The following is a 27,687-nucleotide window of genomic DNA, read 5'->3' on the forward strand; positions in this document are numbered from 1 at the left end:
GAGGGATTTAACTCCTAAATGGCAGAGGATTGAGCAGTGAGGCTGCAGGGGCATGTTCTATACACCAAAACTGCTTCATTAAGCTAAAGTTGTTCAGGTGACTATAGTGTCCCTTTAAGGCATGTCAGATATTAGAAAAGTATAGAGTAATATGAATTGTAAAATGAAAGAGTTATGGTTCACATGCAGCAAGAATCATAAAAATAAAAGACAGTGACTAAACAGAGGACCCTAAATTCAAATGCCGGAATAAAGGCTATTAATGTACCATAAAATGTATACTGAAAAAAGATCACTATAATAGATAGAAAGGCCGGTTGAAACAATATTAATAAATGAAAATAAAGTATGTGGACTAATTATGAGATGTGTGAAAAATAAGAAAAGTATGGAGAACGATTGTAAATGGGTTAAATATATGGGGAGAAGGAAAAGCCTTCATTTAAACCTGTTGGGTTAAGGGTGTTTAATTTATTAATCCATCTACATTCTCTTTGATGTGGAATTTTGTCAAAATCCCCCCGTCTTTGTTCACGTTTGACGAGCTCCAAACCACAGAAGCGAATGTCTTTAGAGGACCCACCATGCTGTTCCTTTGAAATGGGAGTATGAAGTCGATTTTTGGGGGATCTGACGTGTTCTTTGATACACTCTTTAAATGGCCGGATTGTTTTGCCAACGTACATTAAATTGCAGCTAGAGGTAAGTAGATAGACTACTCCTGCAGAGTTGCAATTAAAGAACTGAGTGATTTGAAAGGATTGTTTACCTTCACTATCACTAACTTCTTTTGAGTCTCTAAGAATGTACTTGCAGGCTACACATCTCTCGCAACCATAAGATCCTGCAGGGGCTTTTCGTCCAAGCCACGTAGTCTTAAGAGGTTGTTTGATTGCAAAATGGCTGGGTACAAGGATATCGCGAATTTTCTTACCCCTCCGGGCCGTGATGGTGACGTGTGGACCTAGGACTTCCTTAAGGTGGGTATCCTTCAATAGGATAGGCCCAAATTTTTGAATAGAGTGTTTAACCTCATCCCTTTTTTCTAGATACTTCAGGACTTAGTCCTAGATGCCCCTGTCTATCACTTCAGCCTTGCCGCTCTTTTCATTACCGGCACTACAACCACTGCCAGATCATTATCCCAATTACGCTTTCTCCTTTGAATTAGACCATCCTGTTAGCTCTATTCTGAGATAATTTAGGTGATTCTAATCTGATTGCCTTTAGGCACATACTATTTATCCACCTCTATCTTATCTCTAGCTAAAGTGATTTTGTTGGTCTAACCTACCCAGGTTTTTATTGGTGTTGGTATTTACTTTCTCACTACTTACACACACTTTTTTGGTGTAATTAGTGTTTGTATATTATTATTTTTTCCAATAAAGGTTATTTTACCCTACTTATGTGACACTCCACTTTGGGAGGTATTTCTAGTGGGTTGGACTTTCTACCTGTTTTACGTAGGTGGATTCTCTACCCCACTCCTTCAGTTTTTTTGCCATTTTACTGTTTAGTTGTCTTCGATGAATAATGAGACCATACTAAAAGACTGGGGATATCCTATGCAAATCCGCTTCCTCTCTCCAACTAAGAATCTGGGTTCGCTTATTGGAGTTGTGAAATAGGGACACTATAGTCACCTGAACAACTTTAGCTTAATGAAGCAGTTTTGGTGTATAGAACATGCCCCTGCAGCCTCACTGCTCAATCCTCTGCCATTTAGGAGTAAAATTCCTTTGTTTATGAACCCTAGTCACACCTCCCTGCATGTGACTTACACAGCCTTCCATAAACACTTCCTGTAAAGAGAGCCCTATTTAGGCTTTCTTTATTGCAAGTTCTGTTTAATTAAGATTTTCTTATCCCCTGCTATGTTAATAGCTTGCTAGACCCTGCAAGAGCCTGTGTGTGATTAAAGTTCAATTTAGAGATTGAGATACAATTATTTAAGGTAAATTACATCTGTTTGAAAGTGAAACCAGTTTTTTTTTAATGCAGGCTCTGTCAATCATAGCCAGGGGAGGTGTGGCTAGGGCTGCATAAACAGAAACAAAGTGATTTAACTCCTAAATGACAGTGAATTGAGCAGTGAAATTGCAGGGAAATGATCTATACACTAAAACTGCTTTATTTAGCTAAAGTAATTTAGGTGACTGTAGTGTTCCACAAGTGGCCTATATGTAAAAAACCCAACTACTCTACAAGAGTCTAAGAAATGCCTACCGTGCTATCATTCTTAAATGGCCAAAAACATTGTCATTGGCGTTAACCTATTCTGCATCTAAGTATGGAAAAATAGACACATTGCAAAAACAACAAAAATGATCGAGGTCCTGATTAAGTCGATTTGTGGGGTTTATTCACTAAACTCTGAATTTCAAAAGTCTGGCTACAATATCCAAACTGTGGCTGTCCTGGACTGGAGAATCGCTTTTATTTTAGCTGAAACTTTTGCCATTTGGATTCACTTCAATTCAGAGATAAGTGAGTGAGTGGTAAAAACAGTCTTCCTCTGCTGTGTGGTCATTAACTTCACCTTCAGGATTTTTCACTAAGGTGTAATTTGTCAGGAATTAGAGTGAATTTCAATTTTTTTTTTTTACTATAATTAATTTTTTAGTTTAGTTTTGGCTCTAAAAGTTTAGATTCGCTCTATGCTCAGCCAATTGAAAAATAAAGAACATTAGACAAAAAAATTAAATTTGGGATTCACGTCAATTCTTATCAAATACACCACAATTCCGTCTTTAGAAAATAACCCCTCTTGAACAAGCAAGATTGGTTCTCCACGCTATTAGAAACACCGATGGGGTTATTTACTAAAAGGGAGAATTGTGGTGAATTAACAGTGAATTTCAAGTGTAAGAACAGGAAGCATATCTGACAGTCTGACTATTTCGGTCTTAAATTTTAAATACACTTTGAATTTCAGACAATTCTCCCGTTGGTAAACAACCCTGCAGCTATTATCTTAGCCTCCTAATAATAGAGCCGAGTTGGTTAAAGCACCAGCCAGCATTATGAGGACTGAAACACAAGACTGAATTACCCCTGCAAACTCTTGTCTCTAATCCTACTAGATGTCATTTAAAGTAAAAGCGTGTCCAGTCCAGTGTATTTCTGTTGTATTTAAACAAGCTGGTTGGTTCGCCAATGGAAATTAGACACCAGAGCAGCACCTTACCCAGCAACAGTTAAATAAAAGAAGGGGGAGGGAGGCTTTAAATGAAAAATTAGTTAGAGAGCCATCTGTCGCATTCTACCAGCTCGTTCAGCTTCTGTCTTGCGACAAATGAGACAAGGTGAATCTAACGGATATTTCCTACCAGCCATGTTTAATCCAACCTGCTGCTATAAGGAGAAAGGCGGCGTGTCCGTTTAAACATTTTTTATTGGATTCGCAAGTATTCATGATTTCCATTTAGCAGAAAAACTATAAAGAGCTAAACGAGGAAAAACTTAATATTTTTCCTAAACATTTTTGTCACAATGAGGTTATTGTATCCTCATTTTAATTAGATGCTTTAAAGACCAAAAAAAAAAAAACAACAACATGTTTAAGGACTGGGTGATTAACATAATACAGACGGCGATCTGTGATCAGTCTGAAAATATGGATTATTTTATAATCTGCTCTTATTTAGCAGCAATATGGTTGTCCAATTTTAGACAATCAAGTTTATTCGCTAAAAAGCGATTTGTTGCGAATTGAAAACCCCAACTGCTAAACTAAAGCAAAAAAAGCCAAGTTGTAAATCTAGCTGAATTCGATAACTCAAATCAACACTTCTTGCTTACATTCTTCAACTTTGCTTTCAAATAATGGTTAAGTAAATAGATACATTTGAAGGTTTGCTGGTTGAGTTGGGAAAAAGCAGGCCCATCTTTCCTTTATGGATTAAAGTTTAATTTTGTTCGTGTTTTTTTTTTTTTTTTTTTAATGAATTCTGCATCCTGGGAATTAAAGTCCTGCCTGACAGTTAATTGAAATTCATATTCATATGCATCTAGTAAATACTTATTCACTAAAAGAAGAACTGTGAATTCAAGGTGAAATTCTAATTTAAAGGGAGACAATAGGCACCAAAATAGCTTCAAATTAAGCAGAATTAGTGTATAGATCCCCCCACTGCAGTCTCACTGCTCAATCCTCTGCTATTTAGGAGTTAAATCACTTTGTTTATACAGCCCTAGTCACACCTCCCTGCATGTGACTCGCACAGTCTTCCGAAACACTTCCTGTAAAGAATAATCTAATGTTTATACTTCCTTTACTGCACAGTCTGTTTAATTTAGAATTTCTTATATCCTACTCTGTCAATAGCATCCTAGACCCTGCAGGAGTCTCTTGTGTGTTCAATTTACAGAGCAGAAGATAAAAACTTCTAAAACAGGTTAACATCGGAATTAAAATAAACCCATTTTTTTCATACAGGCTGTGTCAGTCACAGCCTGAGGAGGTGTGGCTAGGGCTGCGTAAACAGAAACAAAAGTGATTTAACTCCTAAATGGCAGTGAATTGAACAGTGAGGCTGGAGGGGCATGGTCTATACACTAAAATTGCTCCATTGAGCCAAAGTTGTTTTGATGCCCATAGTGTCCCTTTTAAGGTCAAAAAAGCTGACCTGAAAAAAATTGTCCAAGTCATTTATGCTTCCACTTCAACTATTTTGGCCCTAAATTTAAAATTCACTTTAAATTCTCAAAAAAAAATCTCTCTAAAGTGAATTATTCTCCCAAGTAAAAAAAAAAAAAATGCCGGTTCAGAATATCCCTTTGGTAATATATAAAAGAGTAACAATTAAAGGCCAGGTACCAGTTAATTCTGAATCTCTGCCTCTGTTCAGCTTTGACCCCCTGTGTAACCAGGTCACACTATAACCATCCCGTGAGGTTTATTAGTGGGTGAAAAAAAGGTCATTTGATAGGACCACGCTGGGCTCTGTTTGCACAGGGTAGTTAACACTTGCAAGAAATCTGTAACAGATTATGGTGAAACCGATTCAGACTCCTCCAATCATACAGATTCTGCCAAATAATGATTCCGTTCTTCCTCTGCTATATAGTTAGAGACATTTTAGAATGGATCTAAGTATTGAGCATCACAGACCATTTTCGCCGGGTACACATCCTACATATGGGTAAATGTATTACACGTGGTGGAAAAAACTTAAAGACTCAAATAAATATATTAAAGGTAGAGTGTCCTGACTTTATCAATGTGTGTATGACCCCTGAAAGGGGAACCGAAGGTTGTCCGACCTAATAAGTGAAACTGTGAAAGATTCTAGAAAATTACTGTACAGGTCCTCTAAGTACAATCAGGACTAACCTTTAAATACAGTAGGTATTAAGGGGCTGGATTGAGATTACTGCACCTCCTATACTATGCAAAATGTGCCTTAAAGGACAACTATCCCCTCAAAACGACTTTATCTTATTATTTTTATTATTGAGATGGTAGCATAGTTCAAGTGGAGATTATTACCAGCAAGCAACAAGTTATTATCGAGAAGGATACAAATCACGTTATAAGTAAGTCTGGTAGATAAAGACATATCGTTTAACCCCTTAAGGACCAAACTTCTGGAATAAAAGGGAATCATGACGTGTCACACATGTCATGTGTCCTTAAGGGGTTAATGAATGCTAAAGAAAAAAGTTGAGTATAAATATAGCATGGGAAAAAGGACTATACTCGTACAGACATTAAACTTCTTAAACATGCATAAAAGGGAAAGTAAAATCCTAAAATTAAATGGCAATAGATCAATGGGCATTTGCTTAAAAGGATAAGAACTTGGTATAAGGGTTGGCAAAAGGTTCACTCGGGGTTTCATACCAGCTTGTCAATTATTAGGCTAGCTGCTGAGACTCAGGGTCTGTCTTGGAAGATCTCTCTATACAAGCTAAGAAAATCACCAGCCAGTCCCCAGGTGTTAATGGGTTAGCACAACATGCCGTCCAGTCCAGACAATCCCAACGTCCAGATCTGACCCGTGATCGAGGTAGATAATGGTAACGATGCCCCCCACTATGTTGGAACCCGCTCCACCTTCTATAGTCGTTTCGGGTGTAGCAGTGTTGCTGGGGGACACAGCCCTTAGCAACTGTCTTCTGGTAAGTAAAAGACACCATGGCATAATATAAACTATTACAATGTAAAGTAGTATGTGTACAGCCTGTATAACAGGGTAAATTTGCTGTCCCCTCAAAATAATTCACACAGCCATTACTGTCTAAACCGTTGGCAACAAAAGTGAGTACACTCCTATTAGAAAGGTACATTTCTCAGTATGTACCATTGGGAAATAAGTATAAAAGAAACAAATTAAAACCAATGTGGCTTAGTAGAGAAGTAAAACAAGAGATTAAAAATAAGAAAAGGGCATTTAAAGCATTTAAATCAGACAAATCAGATGCATCTTATAAAAGATATAAGAAAGCAAATAATGCGTGCAAAAAGGCAATTAAACTTGCTAAACTTCAAAATGAAAAAATGATAGCTAAAGAGAGCAAAACAAACCCCAAAGCATTTTTTAAGTACATAAATTCCAAAAAAACCCAAAAATGAAAGTATAGGTACACTTAAAACTGAAACGGGGGTGTTAGTTAATGAAGACCAAGAAAAGGCAGGAATTCTAAATAACTATTTCTCCTCCGTATATATTAAAGAAGAACCCATGGCAATAGATGTGCAAATGATTGCTACTAAAAACTTGCAGAATAATTGTAATTGGTTAACTCAAGACAATGTGCTGCAGCAACTAAAGAAAGTTAATATAAACAAAGCTCCAGGGCCTGACGGTATCCATCCACGTGTACTTAAGGAACTAAGTGTAGAAATAAGTGAACCTCTGTTTTTAATCTTTCAAGATTCTTTTCTTTCAGGAAGTGTTCCGGAGGATTGGAGGAAGGCAGATGTGGTTCCTATATTCAAAAAGGGTTCAAAATCCTTGCCTGGAAATTATAGACCTGTGAGCTTAACTTCTGTGGCTGGTAAAATATTTGAAAGGTTATTAAGGGATAATATTCAAGAATTCCTTGAGAAGAATATGGTTATCAGCAAAAATCAGCACGGTTTTATGAAGCACAGGTCATGTCAAACTAACTTGATTGCGTTCTACGAAGAAGTAAGTAGAAGTATAGATCAGGGTGTTGCAGTGGATGTGATCTATTTGGATTTTGCCAAGGCATTTGATACAGTTCCACACAAAAGATTAGTGTTCAAACTCAAGGAAATCGGTCTCGATGAAAATGCTTGTTCTTGGGTAGAACATTGGCTTAAAAACAGAATACAAAGAGTTGTCGTTAATGGTAAATTTTCAAGCTGGACAGAGGTGGCAAGTGGTGTCCCTCAGGGGTCTGTTCTGGGACCCCTTCTATTTAACATTTTTATAAATGATCTTGAAGACAGCATTGAAAGTCATGTTTCAGTGTTTGCAGATGACACAAAACTTTGTAAAATAATACAATGTGAGCAAGATATTACTTTGCTGCAGAAGGATTTAGATAGACTGGAGGACTGGGCACTCAAATGGCAGATGAAATTTAATGTTGAAAAATGTTATGCACTTCGGCGTAAAGAATACACAAGCAACGTATACCCTTAATGGAAGTGAATTAGGGATAACAACACACGAAAAGGACTTGGGAATTGTTATAGACAACAAACTATGCAACAATGTACAATGTCAATCAGCAGTGGCCAAGGCCAGTAAGGTATTGTCATGCATGAAAAAGGGCATTCATTCTCGGGACGAGAATATCATTTTGCCTCTCTATAAATCACTGGTAAGACCACATATTGAATATGCTGTGCAATTTTGGTCACCTGTTCTAAAGAAGGACATCATGGCACTAGAAAAAGTGCAGAGGCGGGCTACAAAATTAATAAAAGGAATGGAACATATCAGCTATGAAGAAAGGTTAACAAATTTAAACCTATTTAGTTTAGAAAAACGTCGCCTGAGAGGGGATATGATAACATTATACAAATATATTCGGGGCCAATACAAACCATTGTGTGGAAATCTATTCACAAACCGGACTTTACATAGGACACGAGGCCATGCGTTTAGACTGGAAGAAAGAAGATTTCGTCTAAGGCAAAGGAAAGGTTTTTTTACTGTAAGAACAATCAGGATGTGGAATTCTCTGCCTGAAGAAGTGGTTTTATCAGAGTCCATACAGATGTTCAAACAGCTACTAGATGCATACTTGCAAAGACAGAATATTCAAGGATATAATCTTTCAATGTAGGGTAATAACTGCTTGATTCAAGGATAAATCTGACTGCCATTCTGGGGTCAAGAAGGAATTTTTTGTCCTAGCTTGTTGCAAAATTGTGCTTCAAACTGGGGTTTTTTTTTTTTTTTTGCCTTTTGGATCAACAGCAAAAAACAGGTGTGAGGAAGGCTGAACTTGATGGACGCAAGTCTCTTTTCAGCTATCTAACTATGTAACTATGTAATAAGTGGAAATGTCCAAATTGGGCCCAAGTAGCCATTTTCCCTCCCCAGTGTCATGTGACTCATTAGTGCTGCAAGGTGTCAGGTGTGAATGGGGATACTCAGCATCTTATCCAGAGGTTGCCTTTGGGAAATAGATGTATGAGTGCTGCCAGCATTGCTGCAAAGGTTGAAGGGGTGGGGTGTCAGCCTGTCAGTGCTCAGACCATACGCCGCACACTGCATCAAATTGGTCTGCATGGCCGTCATCCCAGAAGGAATCCTCTTCTAAAGATAATGCACAAGAAAGCCTGCAAACAGTTTGCTGAAGACAACCAGACTAAGGACATGGATTACTTATTACTTATTTGTTTCAGGTGGTGTCAAGCGTGTGTGGCGGCAACCAGGTGAGGAGTACAGAGACAAGTGTTTCTTGCCTACAGTCAAGCATGTTGGTGGTAGGAGTGCCATGGTCTGGGCCTGTATGAGTGCTGCCAAGCCTGCCAGCACTGGGGAGCTGCAGTTCATTGAGGGAACCATGAATGCCAACATGTACTGTGACATACTAAAGCAGAGCATGATGCCCTCCCTTCAGAGACTGTGCCGTACTGGGCAGTATTCCAACATGATAACGACCCCAACACACACCTCCAAGATGACCACTGCCTTTCTATAGAAGCTGAAGGTAGAGGTGATGGACTGGCCAAGTATGTCTCCAGACCTAAACCCTACTGAGCATCTGTGGGGCATCCTCAAACGCAAGGTGTCTCTAACATCCACCAGCTCCGGGATGTTGTCATGGAGGAGTGGAAGAGGACTCCAGTGGCAACCTGTGAAGCTCTGGTGAACTCCATGCCTATGAGGCAGTACTGGAAAATAATGGTGGCCACACAAAATATTGACACTTTGGGCCCAATTTGGACATTTACACTTAGGGGTGTACTCGCCTTTGTTGCTAACGGTTTAGACAGTAATGGCTGTGTGTTGTTATTTTGAGGGGGCAGTAAATGTACACTGTTATACAGGCTGTACACTTACTACTTTACATTGTAGCAGAGTATAATTTCTTCAGTATTGTCACATGAGAAGATATAATAAAATATTTACCAAAATGTGAGGGGTGTTCTCACTTTTGTGAGATACTGTGTGTATCTTTGATCGGACAGTGTTTGAAAACCGACGGTATCTATGGTCTTTCTTGCTTCGGTGCAGGGAGTGAATACGGGAGGACCATAGAGACTGTCTGACCCAGGGTGTATGTATATGGCTGAAGGTTCCTGTCATTGGCTAAAAGGGAGGGATGAATTTCTCTCTCTCTCTCTTTTTTTAATTTACACTTCATTTTTCAAAAAATATAATAATTTCCTTTCAGAATTTCATGGAAAGATTATTATATTAAAAAAACAAAAAACTGTTTTAAGGTGCCAGTTTTCACTACAGAGAGAGTTGGGATATCACATATGGCCCAGGTCAGATCTATGGCCAGTTTTTTGCCATAGAGATGGGTCTATGTGGGGTTTGTTGAGCTGTGTGTATGGTTTAAGGCATGGTCCAAGGTTTGCTCAGATTGGGAGGGACCAGGAGAACTTTAGAGAACAATGCATTATGGGAAATCCCAGGTGTACCCGTGCCTTTACCTCCTACCACTCTGAACTAGGTTGCTTTATGGCATTGTATAAGACACACTTTACTGCATAGGACAAGGTTAGGAGGTGTGTGTTGCAGCTGCAGTAAAGTGACACCTTAAAATCATCTAAACATCAAATCATTTTCTACATATGTTGCAGAGATTATGTTACAATGTGTCTTTATGCTGTTACATATTGAAATAAATTAAATAAAGTAATGTGTCTGTCTCTTAGTGCTGGAGGGGAAAACCCTGGCAAAGAAAGTGTTAACCAAAACTTTACTCAATAAAGGGTTAAAACATAACTTTTTCACCCCAAAACTGGGTACAAAGATCCCACATATTAGTATCAGACTGTCACGTGTGAATGTGTTGAAATAAAACAACATTAACCCTTCAGTGTCAGTCCTTGGTTGGAGATAGCTCTGACAGAGGGTACAATCCAGGAAGGTGAGAGATTGCCTAGTGCAGTTGGCAGCCAGAGGGGATAATTATGGCTGTTATGACAGCCTGGCAATCTGACAATCCCTTTACCTCTTGTTTTAAGAGGATTACTCCCCAATACAAGCAGCTTAGACAGAGAGATGAGATCCAGTTTAATTGTGCCCATCTCTAAAGATAAAGTAAAATCCAGAGGGGGCAGCTCACCTCCCATCTCATGCCCCTTGCAGGGAGGGTCTCACTGCCTACAAATCATACTATAAATAAATGCACCATGTACCCACCTCCTGGCATGCTTGGGGTAAAAGCTGCACAGCGCCCTCAGGCGGTGATAGGGAGTAGTGATGCCTCGGCCAGCCACATAGCTCTTCATGGCTCCAATTCAACATTATCTGTAGATCCATTTATTACAAATTAACAAGGAGCAACAGGCTGCTGGGGGTAAATAACAGGTCTCTCACTGACGGCAACATTGTATGGAGATGTATTATTCTGGGAGAGAGGGAGATGGGAGGTAGGATTCCTCAGTGGGGGTTTAAAGGAAGGTAGGTTTTCCCAGTGGGGTATGATGGAAGATAGTTTTTCTCAGTGGGGTATAATGGAAGGTAGGTTTTCCCACTGGGGTATAATTGTTTTTTCCCCACTGGGGTATAATGGAAGGTAGGTTTTCTCAGGGGGATATAAAGGAATGTAGGTTTTCCCAGTGGGGTATAATGGAAGGTAGGTTTTCTCAGTGGGGTATTATGGAGGGTAGGTTTTCTCAATGGGGTAGGTATTATGGAATGTAGGTTTTCTCAGTGGGGTATAATGAAAGGTAAGTTTTCTCAGGGGAGTATAATGGAGGGTAGCTTTTCTCAGTGGGGTATAATTGAAGGTAGTTTTTTTCAGTGGGGGTATAATGGAAGGTAGATTTTCTCAGTGGGGTATAGTGGAGGGTAGGTTTTCCCATTGGGGTATAATGGACGGTAGGTTTTCCCAGTGGGGTATAATGGAAGGTAGGTTTTCTCAGTGGGGTATAATGGAAGGTAGGTTTTCTCAGTGGGGTATAATGGAAGGTAGGTTTTCCCAGTGGGGTATAATGGAAGGTAGCTTTTCTCAGTGGGGTATAATGGAAGGTAGGTTTTCTCAGTGGGGTATAATGGAGGGTAGCTTTTCTCAGTGGGGTATAATGGAAGGTAGTTTTTTTTCTCAGTGGGGGTATGATGGGAGGTAGGTTTTATCAGTGGGGGTATAATGGGAGGTAGGTTTTCCCAGTTGGGTATAATGTAAGGTAGTTTTTTTTCCCACTGGGGTATGATGGAATGTAGTTTTTTTTTCCCACTGGGGTATAATGGAAGGTGGGTTTTCTCCGTGGGGTATAATGGAAGGTAGGTTTTATCAGTGGGGGTATAATGGGAGGTAGGTAGGTTTTCTCAGTGGGGGTATGATGGGAGGTAGGATTTCTCAGTGGGGGTATAATGGAAGGTAGGTAGGTTTTCTCAGTGGGGGTATAATGGGAGGTAGGTAGGTTTTCTCAGTGGGAGTATGATGGGAGGTAGGTTTTCTCAGTGGGGGTATAATGGGAGGTAGGTAGGTTTTCTCGGTGGGGGTATAATGGGAGGTAGATGTTTCCGTTGAGTAGAGGATTGGTGGAAGTAGGTTTTGTTTGTTTTGAGTATTGTGTGTTTGTTTTTGCAAAGTCTACATTTGTATTTTGAGGACATCAAGACACAACTCTGTAGCTTAAACATATACAATATTTATAATAATGTAAAATATATAATAATATTATTATTATTAATAATAATAATAATACTACACTAAATTAATTAGCAGCTTTAACCGTTCTGTTGCCAGAGGGGAAAATGTGTTGTATGCAGGAGGTTAATAAGATCACATCACTTTTTACAAACATTAATTACACATAATTACAGCACCAGACATTATTACACCATCTCAAATTCAACGCAGGAAAATGGAAACATTGCACTGAAAATGTCAAAAATACTAATATTTTATATATATATTATATACATTTTAAATCTCCTATGTATTCCAAATATAGACATGTAAAATGTAACATCTCCATATGTAATTCTCTCTGGGAGTGACGTCACAAAGCATTCAAGCATTGCGTCATCATGGTGTATATAAACTATGTGTCCACAAATAACCTAAAATCTGACTATTTTCTGTAAACTCGGGTGTTAATCAGCTGATCATTAACAGCTGGAGGGTTTGCTGATGGAGAGTCCTAGGGGGTCGTAACGAGCTCTATCCAGCAGTAAATGGGGTCCAATGAACCCCTCTTTATAATACATCATTCAGATGATTGGGAGAAAATACCATTTAAATGTGAATCCAAATTATCACTATATATACAGCTACACATTATAGGGGGGCATCCTTTTATTATTAAGTGTTATTGTAAATATTATCATGTGTATTCTTGTATTACATTTCTCTACCTAAGTCATAACTAAATAATGTATCAATAAAATACACTTAACCCATCGTGTACCAGAGATTTCACATCTAGATGCATACAATTTGGTGTATAGTGGGTTAATTGGAGGGGGAGGGGGGATACATTGAAATCTGTAAAAATATATTGTGTCAGGTGCTAAATATAATTATATATTTCACATGTGAACAGAAAAAATATAATATTAACTAATGCATGAAAATATTTCACACAATTTCTATATTTTAACCCAAAGTATTGTATTTTAATGGCAGATTGTTTCAATATTAAATGTTTATTACCCACAGTATTTGTTTTCAGTAAATTCAGTAAATACGCTGTTTATTTAGAGTTTCTTCGGACAGGCTGTCCCTTGATATGGTTTTATATATAAAATAGCAGGTTCGTTACAATTTATCCAGGATTGAAGTGAGGGCTGATATCTATATAATGAATCGAATTGAAATCTTAATGCTTTAGATATATCTAAACCTGCTTAAATGCGTGTTCCCTTTAAATGATTAATTAAAGCCAAATTTCACTGCACGTTCTCTGAGCCAATGATATATTGATAAAACAGGACCAGGGTTTGTACTTAAAACAGTCTGATTGGTATTATGTTATCATTTTTAATTCTCGAGATTTAAAAAAAAAAAATCCTTTTTTTTTTCCAAAATCATTGTATTTTTTTTAATGTTTAATAAAGATAATTGATTTATACTAATTTGTAATAAATTAGTATGTAGTGTATGTGTTTACTTTTCATAAAAAATTTAAATAAAATAATAAAATCTCAATTCCCTATAAAATATTGCATGATGCAAAGTTATATTAATAAATTAACATAAATATGGGAGAGATAAAATTGACCTTTTTGGGGGTTTTCCTGGAATTGCTAAACTTAAATACATAGAAAAAAAAATGAGGTTTTGCAAAAAATAAATAAAATAAAAAATAACTACAAAAAAAATTATGAAGCAGATAATTTTAATATAATAAATCTCTGCTGTTTTAAAATGTATCATAAATAAAATATATTTTACTTTTTAGAGATGCTGTAAATAAAGCTTAATAAAGCATTATACTTAAACATAAAATATGAATTCTGCAAAAATAGTTAACTAAATAAAAGTACAAATACAAAAAAACATTGCACTAAGTTAACTGCTGTAATGTAATAATTAAATAATAAAAAATAAAAAAAACAAAGTCGAAATCTTTAGACATAGTGAATAGCAATTAAATGACAAAATCTTTCACAGAAACAAACAAAACCAAATAGGGCAACCCCTCCTGAGTGTATGAAAGGGGGATTTCTGCAGTAAAATAAATAATCTTATATAAAAAAAAGGACAACTCCAACAGACAAGTGAATGGTTTGAACACACAATGCAGTTCTGTTACTCTTGTACAGAACACAAAAGCCATGAATTTTAACTAAAGGGTGACATTTGCATAAGGACAATGATGCTGAAGCTTCCTCTATTGTGTCAAGTGAAAGCTGGGCACGTGTATGGGTATGTAACAGTTTTTTTGGGGGGAGTGAAGCCAGTTTGTGGAAGTGTCAGCCTGGGTTAGAATGTATCCAGCACCATGGACAGCGATTCTCTGCTTGAGTGAGTCTCAACGAGTATTGTCATGCTAACAAGCATCTAGTGGCAATGAGAGGTCACCTGATGCAGCCACTCCAGTCATCTGTCTCCCTGCAAGCCTACAGGACCAGCTTTCTTCTTGTAGTCCACCAGAGCAGCTTGTCTCCCAAACTGTCACCACCAGCCAACTTCTGGGGACTTGCAAACCTCCCTTATTTACTAAGCAAGCCTGGATGTGGCAACAGCCTCTCTGTCTGTGTCTGTTTCACCAGTCCCTGTTACTTAACAGATAGATTTTATTTCCTAAATCCAGCCAGCTCCTCTCTTAGCTGTTCAGGAGCCCAAGTACCAGAACCTCTTCTAAATAGGTTTAGGACAACTTCAAAATGTTTTGCCAGGAGGTGTATTAGGAAGAATTGTATTTTTTTAATTGGATTTTTTTTTTTAAATCTTTTTAAAATTAATTTTTAGAAAAAAACATTTTTTTTAAATTAGTTATAGGCAAGGGAATCACTATTTTTTTCCAGGATGTTGCTGGAAAAAATGAGATCTAACTCCCAGAAATCTTCCAGTATGTGTGGACTGAGCAACAGCCCAGGTAAGCAGTGCCTCCTGTGTTGTCAATGTGGGGTGAGAGAGGGTGTATGGAATTGGGGAAAGGGGGCATAGAAGAGACCCTTTTAATCATGAAATGACCACAGTTTGTCATGTTTCTAATTCCTCTAAGCAGGGGATCAGTCAATGGACAGAGTGTGAAATTGAAGCCTATGTCAGGCAGCAGGAGTCAGACCAGTCTAATTATAATAATTAATGGTTTGATTACAATGTCACTTGTATTGCAAATAATTACGCGAAGTAACATGGCTGACATCTGATATTACTAGAATTTAAACTCTGCTTTCTTGGGGGCAGTGGAGTGTTTTCTTTTTTTTTTTTTTTGTGGATTGATATTGCAAATCAAATGATTATATTTATACATTTTAATTTTTTTTATATTTTTGTATCTTGACCGGTGATTTTAGAAAGTGTTGTTTGTATAAATTCAGAATATTTGTTGATAATAATTCAAAATAAACTTTGCTGCTTAGTGTGGTTCGTTAGTTTGTTAGCTCGATAATATTTATAGAGGCAGGCTGCAGGGAGTGTTGGCTGCAGGGAGTGTTGGCTGCAGGGGGCATACTGATGAGGGTGTTTGGCTGATAACACATTGCATTGTCTGGGTTTAGCTCAGCACAGATGCCCAGAGTGTGCCTGACCTGAGCTGTCACATCATCCAATCCTTCAAAAAGTATCAGATAAAAACACAGACCCTGACCCATTGTCCCTAAACCCCCTCCCCACCCAGGACAGGCAGTCTGTCAGCTCCCCCCTACATCCACCATCACCACCATACCACCAGCGTCTCCTACCATCCAGATCTGACAAAGGAACACCCAGGGTAACAGGTGTTTACTGGCACAGACATTGGATACAGAGAAATAAGAGCTCACCATGGGATGACAAGGGTTAATATGAGGGTTTATTAGTAGTTAGGAATAATTTATACAAAGTAACAGACAGACAGAGATTAATGTAACACATGGACACACAGACAGACAGGGCGATATTACATGGACACAGACAGACAGACAGACAGACAGAGAAAAATAACAAGTTATTCGATAGAGCGCCAACGTATTCCATTGCGCTGTACAACTTATTATTAATATATATATATTATTTTTTTTTTATAAATATAACTCAATAATAAAATATAAACTGATCAGTTGGATTTATGATTGGATTGGCAGCTTCGTGTGTTCGTGTGTTAGACGTGGGAACGATAAAACTGGATAATAATGTGATATTTCATCTAAATGTCTAATATTTATAAAAATTGTCACATTGGGCTGGGATGGAAGTGGGGTGCTGCGGTATTTGGGGGTTCGTTTGAAGGGTCTCTGTGCTGTTTGTAGAGAAATATTTATTTACGATAAAAAAAACCTGAATATTCTTCTATAAAGCCCTAACAAGTGATTTAATTCGCACATAATTAGTTTTAGTTTGAATCGTTTTTTGTTGTTGTTGTTGTTGTTGTTTTAAAATCCTAAAGGATGATTTATCACTTATTCACTAAACAGCGAACTGTTCTAAATTGAAACCCGAACTGGACAATTGAGGCAAATAATAATAATAATAATAATAATAATAACAATAATAATAATAATAATAATAATAATAACAACAACAATAATAATAATAATAATAATAATAATAATAATAATAATGACAGTTTGAATGTTTTACCCTCAATTTTACAATTCGGATTAATTTCACTAAATTTGTCGCTTAGCGAAAAAGCTCCCAAGTAATGAGTAAATTGGTAATTAATGGTTTAAATTTCTTTTATTTGAGAATCCTTAATAACTCGTGTATTTTACCATCTGGTTAATAACTGGTTAAACAATAAACCCCATCTCCAGTTCATTAACAGAAATCTGGTTCTGGTTCCCAAATATACATTTTCATTGATTTCTTTTTGAAGAAGAATCGGGTAAATGTAACAATTTATAACAAACTGCAAAATATCAAAGCACAACAATTTGGATCAAAGGTAACAATGTAACACAACGAAAAAAAACATACAACAAAGCTCAACAATGTAACAACATGATAATAATGTAAATATATAACAATGTAACAATATGATAATTAAAGATATAACAATGTAACAATATGATAATTAAAGATATAACAATGTAACAATATGATAATAATTAAAGATATAACAATGTAACAATATGATCATAATGTAAAGATATAACAATGTAACAATTTAACAATATGGTAATAAGTAAAGATATAACAATGTAACAATGTAACAATATGATCATATTTAAAGATATACCAATGCAACAATATGATAATAATGTAAAGATATAACAATATAATAATATATCACTATAACGAAATAACAGAGAGATGTGATTATATAGAGATTGACAGATCACTTTCTATATGAAAAATCAGCCCACAATCTCTGCCTGTTCTCTAACAAAATATAATTAATTTCATTTAATATGACTCTTATTAATGTGCCATGATAGGAGCAGAGATAGTATAGTATGTGACTTGGTGCATCTAGAATTACATTACGGCAATAGTATTGGGGGGCTGCCTGCTTCATATTAAGGACTCACTGCCACCCTCCCCCCCCCCACCATACTACCTGCTGTCCCCCATCCATACTACCTGCTACCTACCAAGACCATACTACCTGCTTACCCCCAGACCATACTACCTTCTGCCCCCCCAGACCATACTACTCTCAGCCCCCCCAGATCATACTACCTTTTAACCCCCAGACCATACGACTTGTTGTCCCCCCAGACCATACTACCTGCTAACCCCCCCACACCATAATACCTCCTACCCATCAACATCATACTACCTGCAGCCCCCCAGACCAAACTACCTGCTGTCCCCAGACCATAATAACTGCTGCCCCCAGACCATACTACCTGCTGCCCCCAAGACCATGCTACCTGCTGTCCCCCCAGACCATACTACCTGCTGCCCCCGACCATAATACCTGCTGCCCCCCAGACTATAATACTTGGTGCTTCCAGAACATACTACCTGCTGCCCCCCCAGACCATACTATCTGCTGCCCCCCAAAGCCATAATGCATGCTGCCCCAGACCATACTACCTGCTAACCCCCAGACCATAATACCTGATGTCCTCCAGACCATACTACCTGCTGCCCGCCAGACCATACTACCTGCTGCCCCCGACCATAATACCTGCTGCCCCCGAGACCATACAACCTGCTGCGTCCCATACTATACTTCCTGCTGCCCACAGACCATAATACCTGCTGCCTCCCCAACCATACTATCTGCTGCCCCCAAAGCCATAATACTTGCTGCCCCCAGACCATACTACCTGCTGCCCCAGACCATTATAGCTGTTGACCCAGACCATAATACCTGCTGCCCCCAGACCATACAACCTGCTGCCCCTCCCACAGACCATACTATTTGCTGCCCCCCATGATGATAATATCTGCTTCCCCCCAGACCATAATACCTGCTGTCCTCCTCAGATCCTAATACCGGTAGCCCCCCAGACCATACTACCTGCTGCCCCCCCCCCCCCGACCATAATACCTGCTGCTCTCCTATTTATCTGCCAGTGTATGTCCATTACACATGTTACTCTCCCTATTATACCTGTTAGTCCTCCCATTATATATGTTTGTCCCCCCATAATACCTGTTAGTCCTCCCCATTATACCTGTTAGTCCCCCATTATACCTGTTAGTCCTCCCACAATAATAACTGTTAGTCCTCCCCATTATACCTGTTAGTCCTTGCATTATACCTGTTATCCCCCCATTATACCTGTTAGTCATCCCCATTATACCTGTTATCCCCCATTATACCTGTTATCCCCCATTATACCTGTTAGTCATCCCCATTATACCTGTTAGTCCCCCCATTATACCTTTTAGTCCTCCACCATTATACCACTTAGAGCTCCCCAGTTATACCTGTTAGTCCCCTCCATAAGACCTGCTAGTCCTCCCTTTGTACTTGTTAGTCATCCCCCCATTATACCTGTTAGTCCTCCCCATTATACCTGCTAGTCCTCCCATTATACCTGTTATTCCTCCCCCCAGGTTTGACCTTCCATTATACTTGTTATTCCCCCCATTATACCTGTTAGTTCCCGCCACTATACCTGTTAGTCCCCCATTATACCTGTTAGTCCTCCCATAATTACACATGTGATTCCTCCCCAATTATACCGGTTAGTCCTCCCTTTATACTTGTTAGTCATCCCCCTAATATACCTGTTAGTCCTCTCCCCATTATACCTGCTAGTCCTTCCATTATACCTGTTATCCCCCCATTATACCTGTTTGTCCCCCCATTATACCTGTTAGTCCTCCCACAATTATACCTATTAGTCCTCTCCTGTTATACATGTTAGTCATACCACAATTGTACCTGTTAGTCCTCCCACAATTATACCTGTTAGTTCTCCCCCCATTATACCTGTTATCCTTCCCATTATACATGTTTAACCTCCCCATTATACCTGTTAGTCCCCCCATTTAACCTGTTAGTCCCCCATTATACCTGTTAGTCATTCCCCCGTTATACCTGCTAGTCCTTCCCCCATTATACCTGTTAGTCCTCCTACAATTATATCTGTTAGTCCTCCCCCCATTATACCTGTTAGTCCTCCCACAATTATACCTGTTAGTCCTCCCACAAGCTTACCTGTTAGTCCCCAATTATACCTGTCAGTCATCCATTATCTCTGTTAGTCCTCGCATTATACCTGTTATCCCCCATTATACCTGTTAGTCCCCTCATTATAACTGTTAGTCCTCCCCCATTATACCTGTTAGTCCTCCCACAATTATACCTGTTAGTCCTTCCCCCGTTATACCTGCTAGTCCTTCCCCCATTATACCTGCTAGTCCTCCTACAATTATATCTGTTAGTCCTCCCCCCATTATACCTGTTAGTCCTCCCACAAGTATACCTGTTAGTCCTCCCTTTATACTTGTTAGTCATCCCCCCATTATACCGTTAGTCCTTCCATAATTATACCTGTTAGTCCTCCCCAATTATACCTGTTAGTCCTCCCTTTATACTTGTTAGTCATCCCCCAATATACCTGTTAGTCCTCTCCCCATTATACCTGCTAGTCCTCCCATTATACCTGTTAGTCCTCCCACAATTATACCTAAGAGTCCTCTACCATTATACATCTTAGTCATACCACAATTGTACCTGTTAGTCCTCCCCCATTGTACCTGTTAGTCCTTCCACAATTATACCTGTTAATCATCCATTATCTCTGTTAGTATACCTGTTATCCCCCATTATACCTGTTAGTCCTACCCCCATTATACCTGTTGGTCCTCCCACAATTATACCTGTTAGACCTTCCCCATTGTACCTGTTAGTTCTTCCAATATTATATCTGTTAGTCCCCCCATTTAACCTGTTAGTCCCCCATTATACCTGTTAGTCCTTCCCCCACTATACCTGCTAGTCCTTCCCCCATTATACCTGTTAATCCTCCTACAATCATATCTGTTAGTCCTCCCCCCATTATACCTGTTAGTCCTCCCCCCATTACACCTGTTAGTCCTCCCACAATTATACCTGTTAGTCCTCCCACAAGCTTACCTGTTAGTCCCCAATTATACCTGTTAGTCATCCATTATCTCTGTTAGTCCTCACATTATACCTGTTATCCCCCATTATACCTGTTAGTCCTCCCATTATACCTGTTAGTCCTCCCCCATTATACCTGTTAGTCATCCATTATCTCTGTTAGTCCTCACATTATACATGTTATCACCCATTATACCTGTCAGTCCTCCCATTATACCTGTTAGTCCTCCCACAATTATACCTGTTAGTCATCCATTATCTCTGTTAGTCCTGGCATTATACCTGTTAGTCGTCCATTATACCTGTTAGTCCTCCTCCATTATACCTGTTTGTCCCCCCATTATACCTGTTAGTCCTCCCACAATTATACCTAAGAGTCCTCTACCATTATACATCTTAGTCATACCACAATTGTACCTGTTAGTCCTCCCACAATTATACATGTTTGTCGTCCCCCATTATACCTGTTATCCTTCCCATTATACCTGTTTGACCTCCCCCATTATACCTGTTGGTCCCCCATTATACCTTTTAGTCCTTTCCCCATTATACCTGTTTGACCTCCCCCATTATACCTGTTGGTCCCCCATTATACCTTTTAGTCCTTTCCCCATTATACCTGTTTAACCTCCCCCATTATACCTGTTAGTCCTTCCCCCACTATACCTGCTAGTCCTCCCACAATTATACCTGTTAGTCGTCCATTATACCTGTTAGTCCTCCCCCATTGTACCTGTTAGTCCTCCCACAATTATACATGTTTGTCGTCCCCCATTATACCTGTTTGACCTCCCCAATTATACCTGTTAGTCCTTCCCCCACTATACCTGCTAGTCCTTCCCCCATTATACCTGTTAGTCCTCCCACAATTATACCTGTTAGTCGTCCATTATCTCTGTTAGTCCTCACATTATACCTGTTAGTCCTCCCCCCATTATACCTGTTAGACCTTCCCATTGTACCTGTTAGTTCTTCCAATATTATACCTGTTAGTCCCCCTATTATACCTGTTAATTCCCCCATTGTATCTGTTACTCCTCCCCCAGTATACCTGTTACTCCCACCCATTGTGCCTGTTTGACCCCCCATTATAGCTTTTAAGCCCCCAATTGTACAGGTAAATCCACACCATTATACCTGTTAGTCCTCCTACAATTATATCTGTTACTCTTCTCCCCATTATACCTGTTAGTCTCCCTATTATACCTGTTAGTTCTTCCAATATTATACCTGTTAGTCTCCCCATTATACCTGGTAGTCCCCCCAATATACCTGTTAGTCCCCCCAATATACCTGCTTACCCCCCATTATACAAGCTAGTCCCTTCAAATATACCTGTTAGTCCCCCCATTATACCTGTTAGTCCCCCCATTATACCTGTTAGTCCCCCCATTATACCTGCTAGTCCCCCCATTTTGCCTGCTTACCACTCCCCTATATAGTGCTGTTCACACACATTAACCCCCCAAACCCTGGAGTCTTTTTGTGATTTAACCCTTCCCTCCCCACGGCTGATGCTGTATGTTTGGAGCCGTTATCATTGCCTCATTAGTCACTATTAGTCACCAGTCCCCTCATTTTATTGCATTAGTGTCGCCTGACTCCTTCCAAACGCCAGATCAATAGCACATAAAATTATTATTAAAGCTTAAAAGTTGGAAAAAACTGTGAAACATCTCCCACCTTTCACCCAAATGTGGTTCATAGACTCAGAAAATGTAGGCAAATGGGACATTGATTTTAAATCCATCTGCAGCCTACAGCCCCGCACTAACCCTGATTTCCCCAGACACCTACTGGCTCCAAACATCACTGTCAACACAATGTATCTGGGTGCCGAATTACTGAGTGCTTTATCGAACTGTGCTGGGCCATCACTGATCTCTCTCCTAGATACTAACAGGATGGATAGATAGATGATTGATAGATAGATAGTGTCAGGATCGGGACAGGGATCCAACACGCAGAGTACAAAGAGTGGAAAGGTACGTATACCGGGCCTTAGAATGGCCGGACTAACGTACCGAGAGTAAAGAATAGTCAGAGGCAAGCCGAGGTCGAGGGAACGAGAAGACAGATAAGCGAGAGACAAGCCGGGTCAAGGGATAACAGAGAAACAGGGAAGTACAACGAGCCGAGTCAAAACCAAAAGAGCAAACTAGAATACCAGAGCACTGAGTGACTAGACAAGCTAGAACCACGACAGGGCAATGAGCTGAAGAAAGGAGTAAGCTTAAATACCCTGGTTCTGGATGGAAATCACGCCTCTGAAAAGTACCGATTGGATATCGGACACTTGAGTGACAGATTGCTCGTGCTAGCGTCATGACGTCACGTATTGAGCGTCCTACTAGAAAAGGACGTGGATTCCTCGCGGCCGGTGTTTAAGTGACTGGATGAACCGCGAGGAACGGAAGAGACAGCTCGCCTGGACGGATACACCACCAAGTCTCTACCTCCCTTAGAGGTAGAGGCCTCAGGTACCCTGACAGTACCCCCCCTCTCAGATACGCCCACCGGGCGGAATGAACCGGGGCGAGATGGGAAGCGAAGGTGAAATGCTCTGCGAAGGCGAGAAGCATGGACGTCCTCCTGAGGTACCCAACTCCTCTCCTCAGGACCATATCCCCTCCAGTTGACCAGATATTGCAATTTTCCTCTTGAAATTCTGGAGTCAATGATGGAGCTGACCTCGTACTCCTCCCGACCCTCCACCTGAACAGGACGAGGCGAGGAGACCTTAGAGGAGAATTTGTTGCAAATGAGGGGTTTCAACAAGGAGACATGAAAAGAGTTAGGAATGCGTAAGGCAGGTGGCAGAGCAAGGCGATACGCAACCGGATTGATACGAGTGAGAACCCTGTAAGGACCTATGTAACGAGGAGCAAATTTCATGGACGGAACTTTTAGGCGAATATTCTTAGTACTCAACCATACCCTATCCCCAGGAACAAAAACAGGAGCCGCTCTTCTATGTTTGTCAGCGTGTTTCTTGAACAGCGAGGAACTATGTAATAGAATTTGTCGAGTTTGATCCCATAATTTCTTCAGGTTGGCGACATGATCATCAACCGACGGTATCCCCTGAGAAGAGGAAACCGAAGGAAAAATCGAAGGATGAAAGCCATAGTTCATGAAGAAAGGGCTAGAGCGAGTTGAATCGCAAACAAGGTTATTGTGTGCGAACTCCGCCCAAGGAATCAGACCGACCCAATCGTCCTGGTGTTCGGAAACAAAGCAACGCAGATACTGTTCGATCTTTTGATTAGTACGTTCAGCAGCTCCGTTAGACTGAGGGTGATAGGCAGAGGAAAAGTTCAATTTGATGCCCATTTGAGAACAAAAGGATCTCCAGAAACGTGAGACAAATTGAGAACCTCTATCAGAAACAATCTCTGAAGGGATCCCATGTAGGCGAAAAACTTCTCTCGCAAAAATCTCCGCCAATTCAGGGGAAGTCGGAAGTTTAGGTAATGGCACGAAATGGGCCATCTTGGTAAATCTATCCACCACCGTGAGAATAACAGTCTGTCTTTTGGAAGCAGGCAAATCAACGATAAAGTCAATGGACAAACAGGACCAAGGTTTCTCAGGAATGTCCAAGGGGTGTAACAGGCCACATGGGGATGCATGAGATAGTTTAGTCTTGGCACAAGTCTCACAAGCTGCGACGAACTCCTCAATATCCTTACGAAGTGAAGGCCACCAGAAATCTTTGGATATCAGAGAGTACGTCTTGCGAATACCAGGATGACCAGCTATTTTACTTTCATGAAAACATTGTAAGAGCTCCAGTTGAAGTTCAGGAGGAACAAAGTTTCTTCCCTCAGGAGTGTTTCCGGGAGCTAGATGTTGTGACTTCAAGATCTGGTCAAGTAGCGGGGAATGAATTTTGAGACTGGTATTAGCAATAATATTGCATTTAGGTACAATGGAAGACAAAAGTGGTTCAACTGAAGCAGAGGGTTCATATTGGCGAGATAGCGCATCGGCTTTAGAGTTCTTTGACCCAGGTCTGTAAGTCAGAACGTAATTGAAATGGGTAAGAAACAACGACCAACGAGCCTGCCTGGAGGACAGACGCTTGGCCTCTCCGATATAAGACAAGTTTTTGTGGTCTGTCAGGATGGTAACAGGATGTAATGTACCCTCCAATAAATGTCTCCATTCTTTCAAAGCCTTGATAACCGCTAGTAATTCTCTGTCACCAATGTCATACCTGCTTTCAGTACCGGTCAATTTTTTAGAGAAAAATCCACATGGATGTAATGGTTTATCAACACCCAACCTTTGAGATAGAACAGCACCTAAACCAGTCTCTGATGCGTCTACCTCGAGCAAAAATGGCAGAGAAGTGTCAGGGTGAACTAAAATTGGAGCGGAAGCGAAAAGCTCCTTGAGAGTCTTGAACGCAAGGAGAGCTTCAGTAGTCCAATTCTTAGTGTCAGCCCCCTGTTTGGTCATGTTAGTGATAGGTGCAATAATGGAAGAATAGCCCTTAATAAAGCGCCTATAATAATTGGAAAAACCAATAAATCTCTGTATGGCTTTAAGACCTGTGGGTAAAGGCCACTCTAGAATGGATTGGAGCTTATCCGGATCCATCTTAAATCCCTCCCCAGAGATCACATAGCCGAGAAAGGTTACCTGGGTTTGATCAAAGCTACATTTCTCCAACTTGCAGTACAAGCCATGCTGGAGAAGCTTGTGCAAAACCCTCCTGACTTGTTTGTGATGAATCTCAATGTCACTAGAATGAATGAGTATATCATCTAGGTATACAATGACGCACTCTTGCTGAAATTCCCTAAGAACCTCATTAATCAGATCTTGGAATACTGCTGGTGCATTGCATAACCCAAAAGGCATGACGGTATATTCATAGTGGCCATATCGAGTATTGAATGCCGTCATCCACTCATGTCCCTGCTGGATTCTCACCAAGTTATATGCCCCTCTGAGGTCTAACTTGGTGAAAATTGTAGAGCCCTTCAAACGATCGAAGAGTTCGGTGATCAAGGGAATCGGGTAGGCATTTTTAATGGTTATCTTATTCAGGCCTCGATAATCAATGCAAGGTCTCAAAGAACCATCTTTCTTTTTAACAAAAAAAAATCCAGCCCCGGCAGGGGAGGAGGACCTCCTGATGAATCCCTTGTCTAAATTCTCGTGAATATATTCCTCTAGGACTGAGTTCTCCTTTATAGATAATGGGTATACATGACCTCTGGGAGGCATGGTACCAGGGAGTAGGTTAATTTTGCAATCGAAGGACCTGTGTGGGGGTAAGGTATCGGCTTTCTTTTTGTCAAATACTGCCTTTAAATCTAGATACTGAGGCGGAATTTGTGTCTCTGTAGGATTGTCAGAGGTATTCGATGTATTAGTTAATCCAAGAGGTAAGACCTTCCGCAAGCATTTTTCTTGACAATTCTCTCCCCATGAAACTATTTCCCCTGATTCCCAATTAATAATAGGGTTGTGTCTCCTCAGCCAGGAGTACCCCAGAACTATGGGAATAGACGGAGAAGAAATGAGCATCAAGGATATATCCTCTTTATGCAGGATGCCAACAGTCAAGTTAATCGGTATGGTCTCATGAAAAATAACAGGCTCAAGTAACGGTCTACCATCGATGGCCTCAACAGCCAGAGGTGTCTCTTTTAACTGGGATGGAATAGCATGCTTGGCAGCAAAACCCTGATCTATAAAGCTCTCAGCAGCTCCAGAATCAATTAGTGCCATAGTCTTAACTACTCCCTTCTCCCACTTTAAAGAAACGGGTAACACAAGCCTGAGCTCCTTATAGTTGTGAATAGAGGACAAAGTAGAAACACCCAAGGCCTGTCCTCTAGAGGAACTTAGGTGCGAGCGTTTCCCGAACGATTGGGACAATTTAGGCGTAAATGACCCCTGACTCCACAATACATACATAAACCCTCCCTTCTCCTGTACTGTCTCTCCCTTTCAGTGAGATGAGTACTGCCTATCTGCATAGGTTCAGGAATACGTAAGTCTTCGAACTCAGAGATTTGAAAGGTAGGCGCTAGTTTAAAGGAGGGTCTACGGGTCCTATCTCGAGTGTTCTGCCTCTCTCTTAAGCGTTCATCAATACGAGATATAAAAGAAATTAAATCCTCCAAATTTTCAGGGAGTTCTCTAGTAGCGACCTCGTCAAGAATTACATCTGATAACCCATTCAGAAACACATCTATATAAGCCTGTTCGTTCCACTTAACTTCTGCCGCCAAGGATCTGAACTCTAGTGCATAATCCACAAGTGTTCGATTGTCCTGTTTAAGGCGCAACATTAATCTAGCTGCATTGACCTTTCTGCCAGGAGGGTCAAAAGTTCTTCTAAACGCAGCTACAAAGGCATTATAATTATAGACGAGTGGATTATCATTCTCCCATAAAGGATTGGCCCATCTCAAAGCTTTTTCAATGAGCAGAGTAATAATAAATCCAACCTTTGCTCTATCTGTAGGATAAGAGCGGGGTTGTAGTTCGAAATGGATGCTAATCTGGTTTAGAAAGCCACGACACTTCTCCGGTGACCCGCCATAACGTACTGGTGGGGTAATACGGGAAGAAGCACCTACAGTGGCTACCTCTAGACCTGAGACTGCAGGAGAGATAGAAGGAGTACGTGTCTCCTCAGGTGGATTACTAGCACGAGACAAAAGTGCCTGTAGTGCCAAAGCCATCTGATCCATCCTATGTTCCATGGCGTCAAACCTGGGATCCGAAGAACCAAGCTGACTGTTTGTACCTGCAGGATCCATTGGCCCTGTCGTAATGTCAGGATCGGGACAGGGATCCAACACGCAGAGTACAAAGAGTGGAAAGGTACGTATACCGGGCCTTAGAATGGCCGGACTAACGTACCGAGAGTAAAGAATAGTCAGAGGCAAGCCGAGGTCGAGGGAACGAGAAGACAGATAAGCGAG

General features: G+C 40.1%; 1 protein-coding gene across 1 annotated transcript in view; it reads left to right on the forward strand.

Moving 5' to 3' along the window:
• Window positions 1–15,064: 15,064 nt before the first annotated feature.
• Window positions 15,065–27,687, forward strand: part of LHX3 (LIM homeobox 3) — a 37,929-nt gene continuing 25,306 nt past the window's right edge. Inside the window, exon 1 of the mRNA XM_063431630.1 lies at window positions 15,065–15,157. Within this exon, the coding sequence (XP_063287700.1) occupies window positions 15,088–15,157 (70 nt within the window). The 5' untranslated portion in view covers window positions 15,065–15,087. The remainder of the gene's footprint in view (window positions 15,158–27,687) is intronic.

The sequence above is a fragment of the Pelobates fuscus genome, chromosome 9 (genome assembly GCF_036172605.1).
Source record: "Pelobates fuscus isolate aPelFus1 chromosome 9, aPelFus1.pri, whole genome shotgun sequence".
In the NCBI taxonomy this organism is placed as follows: Eukaryota; Metazoa; Chordata; class Amphibia; order Anura; family Pelobatidae; genus Pelobates; species Pelobates fuscus.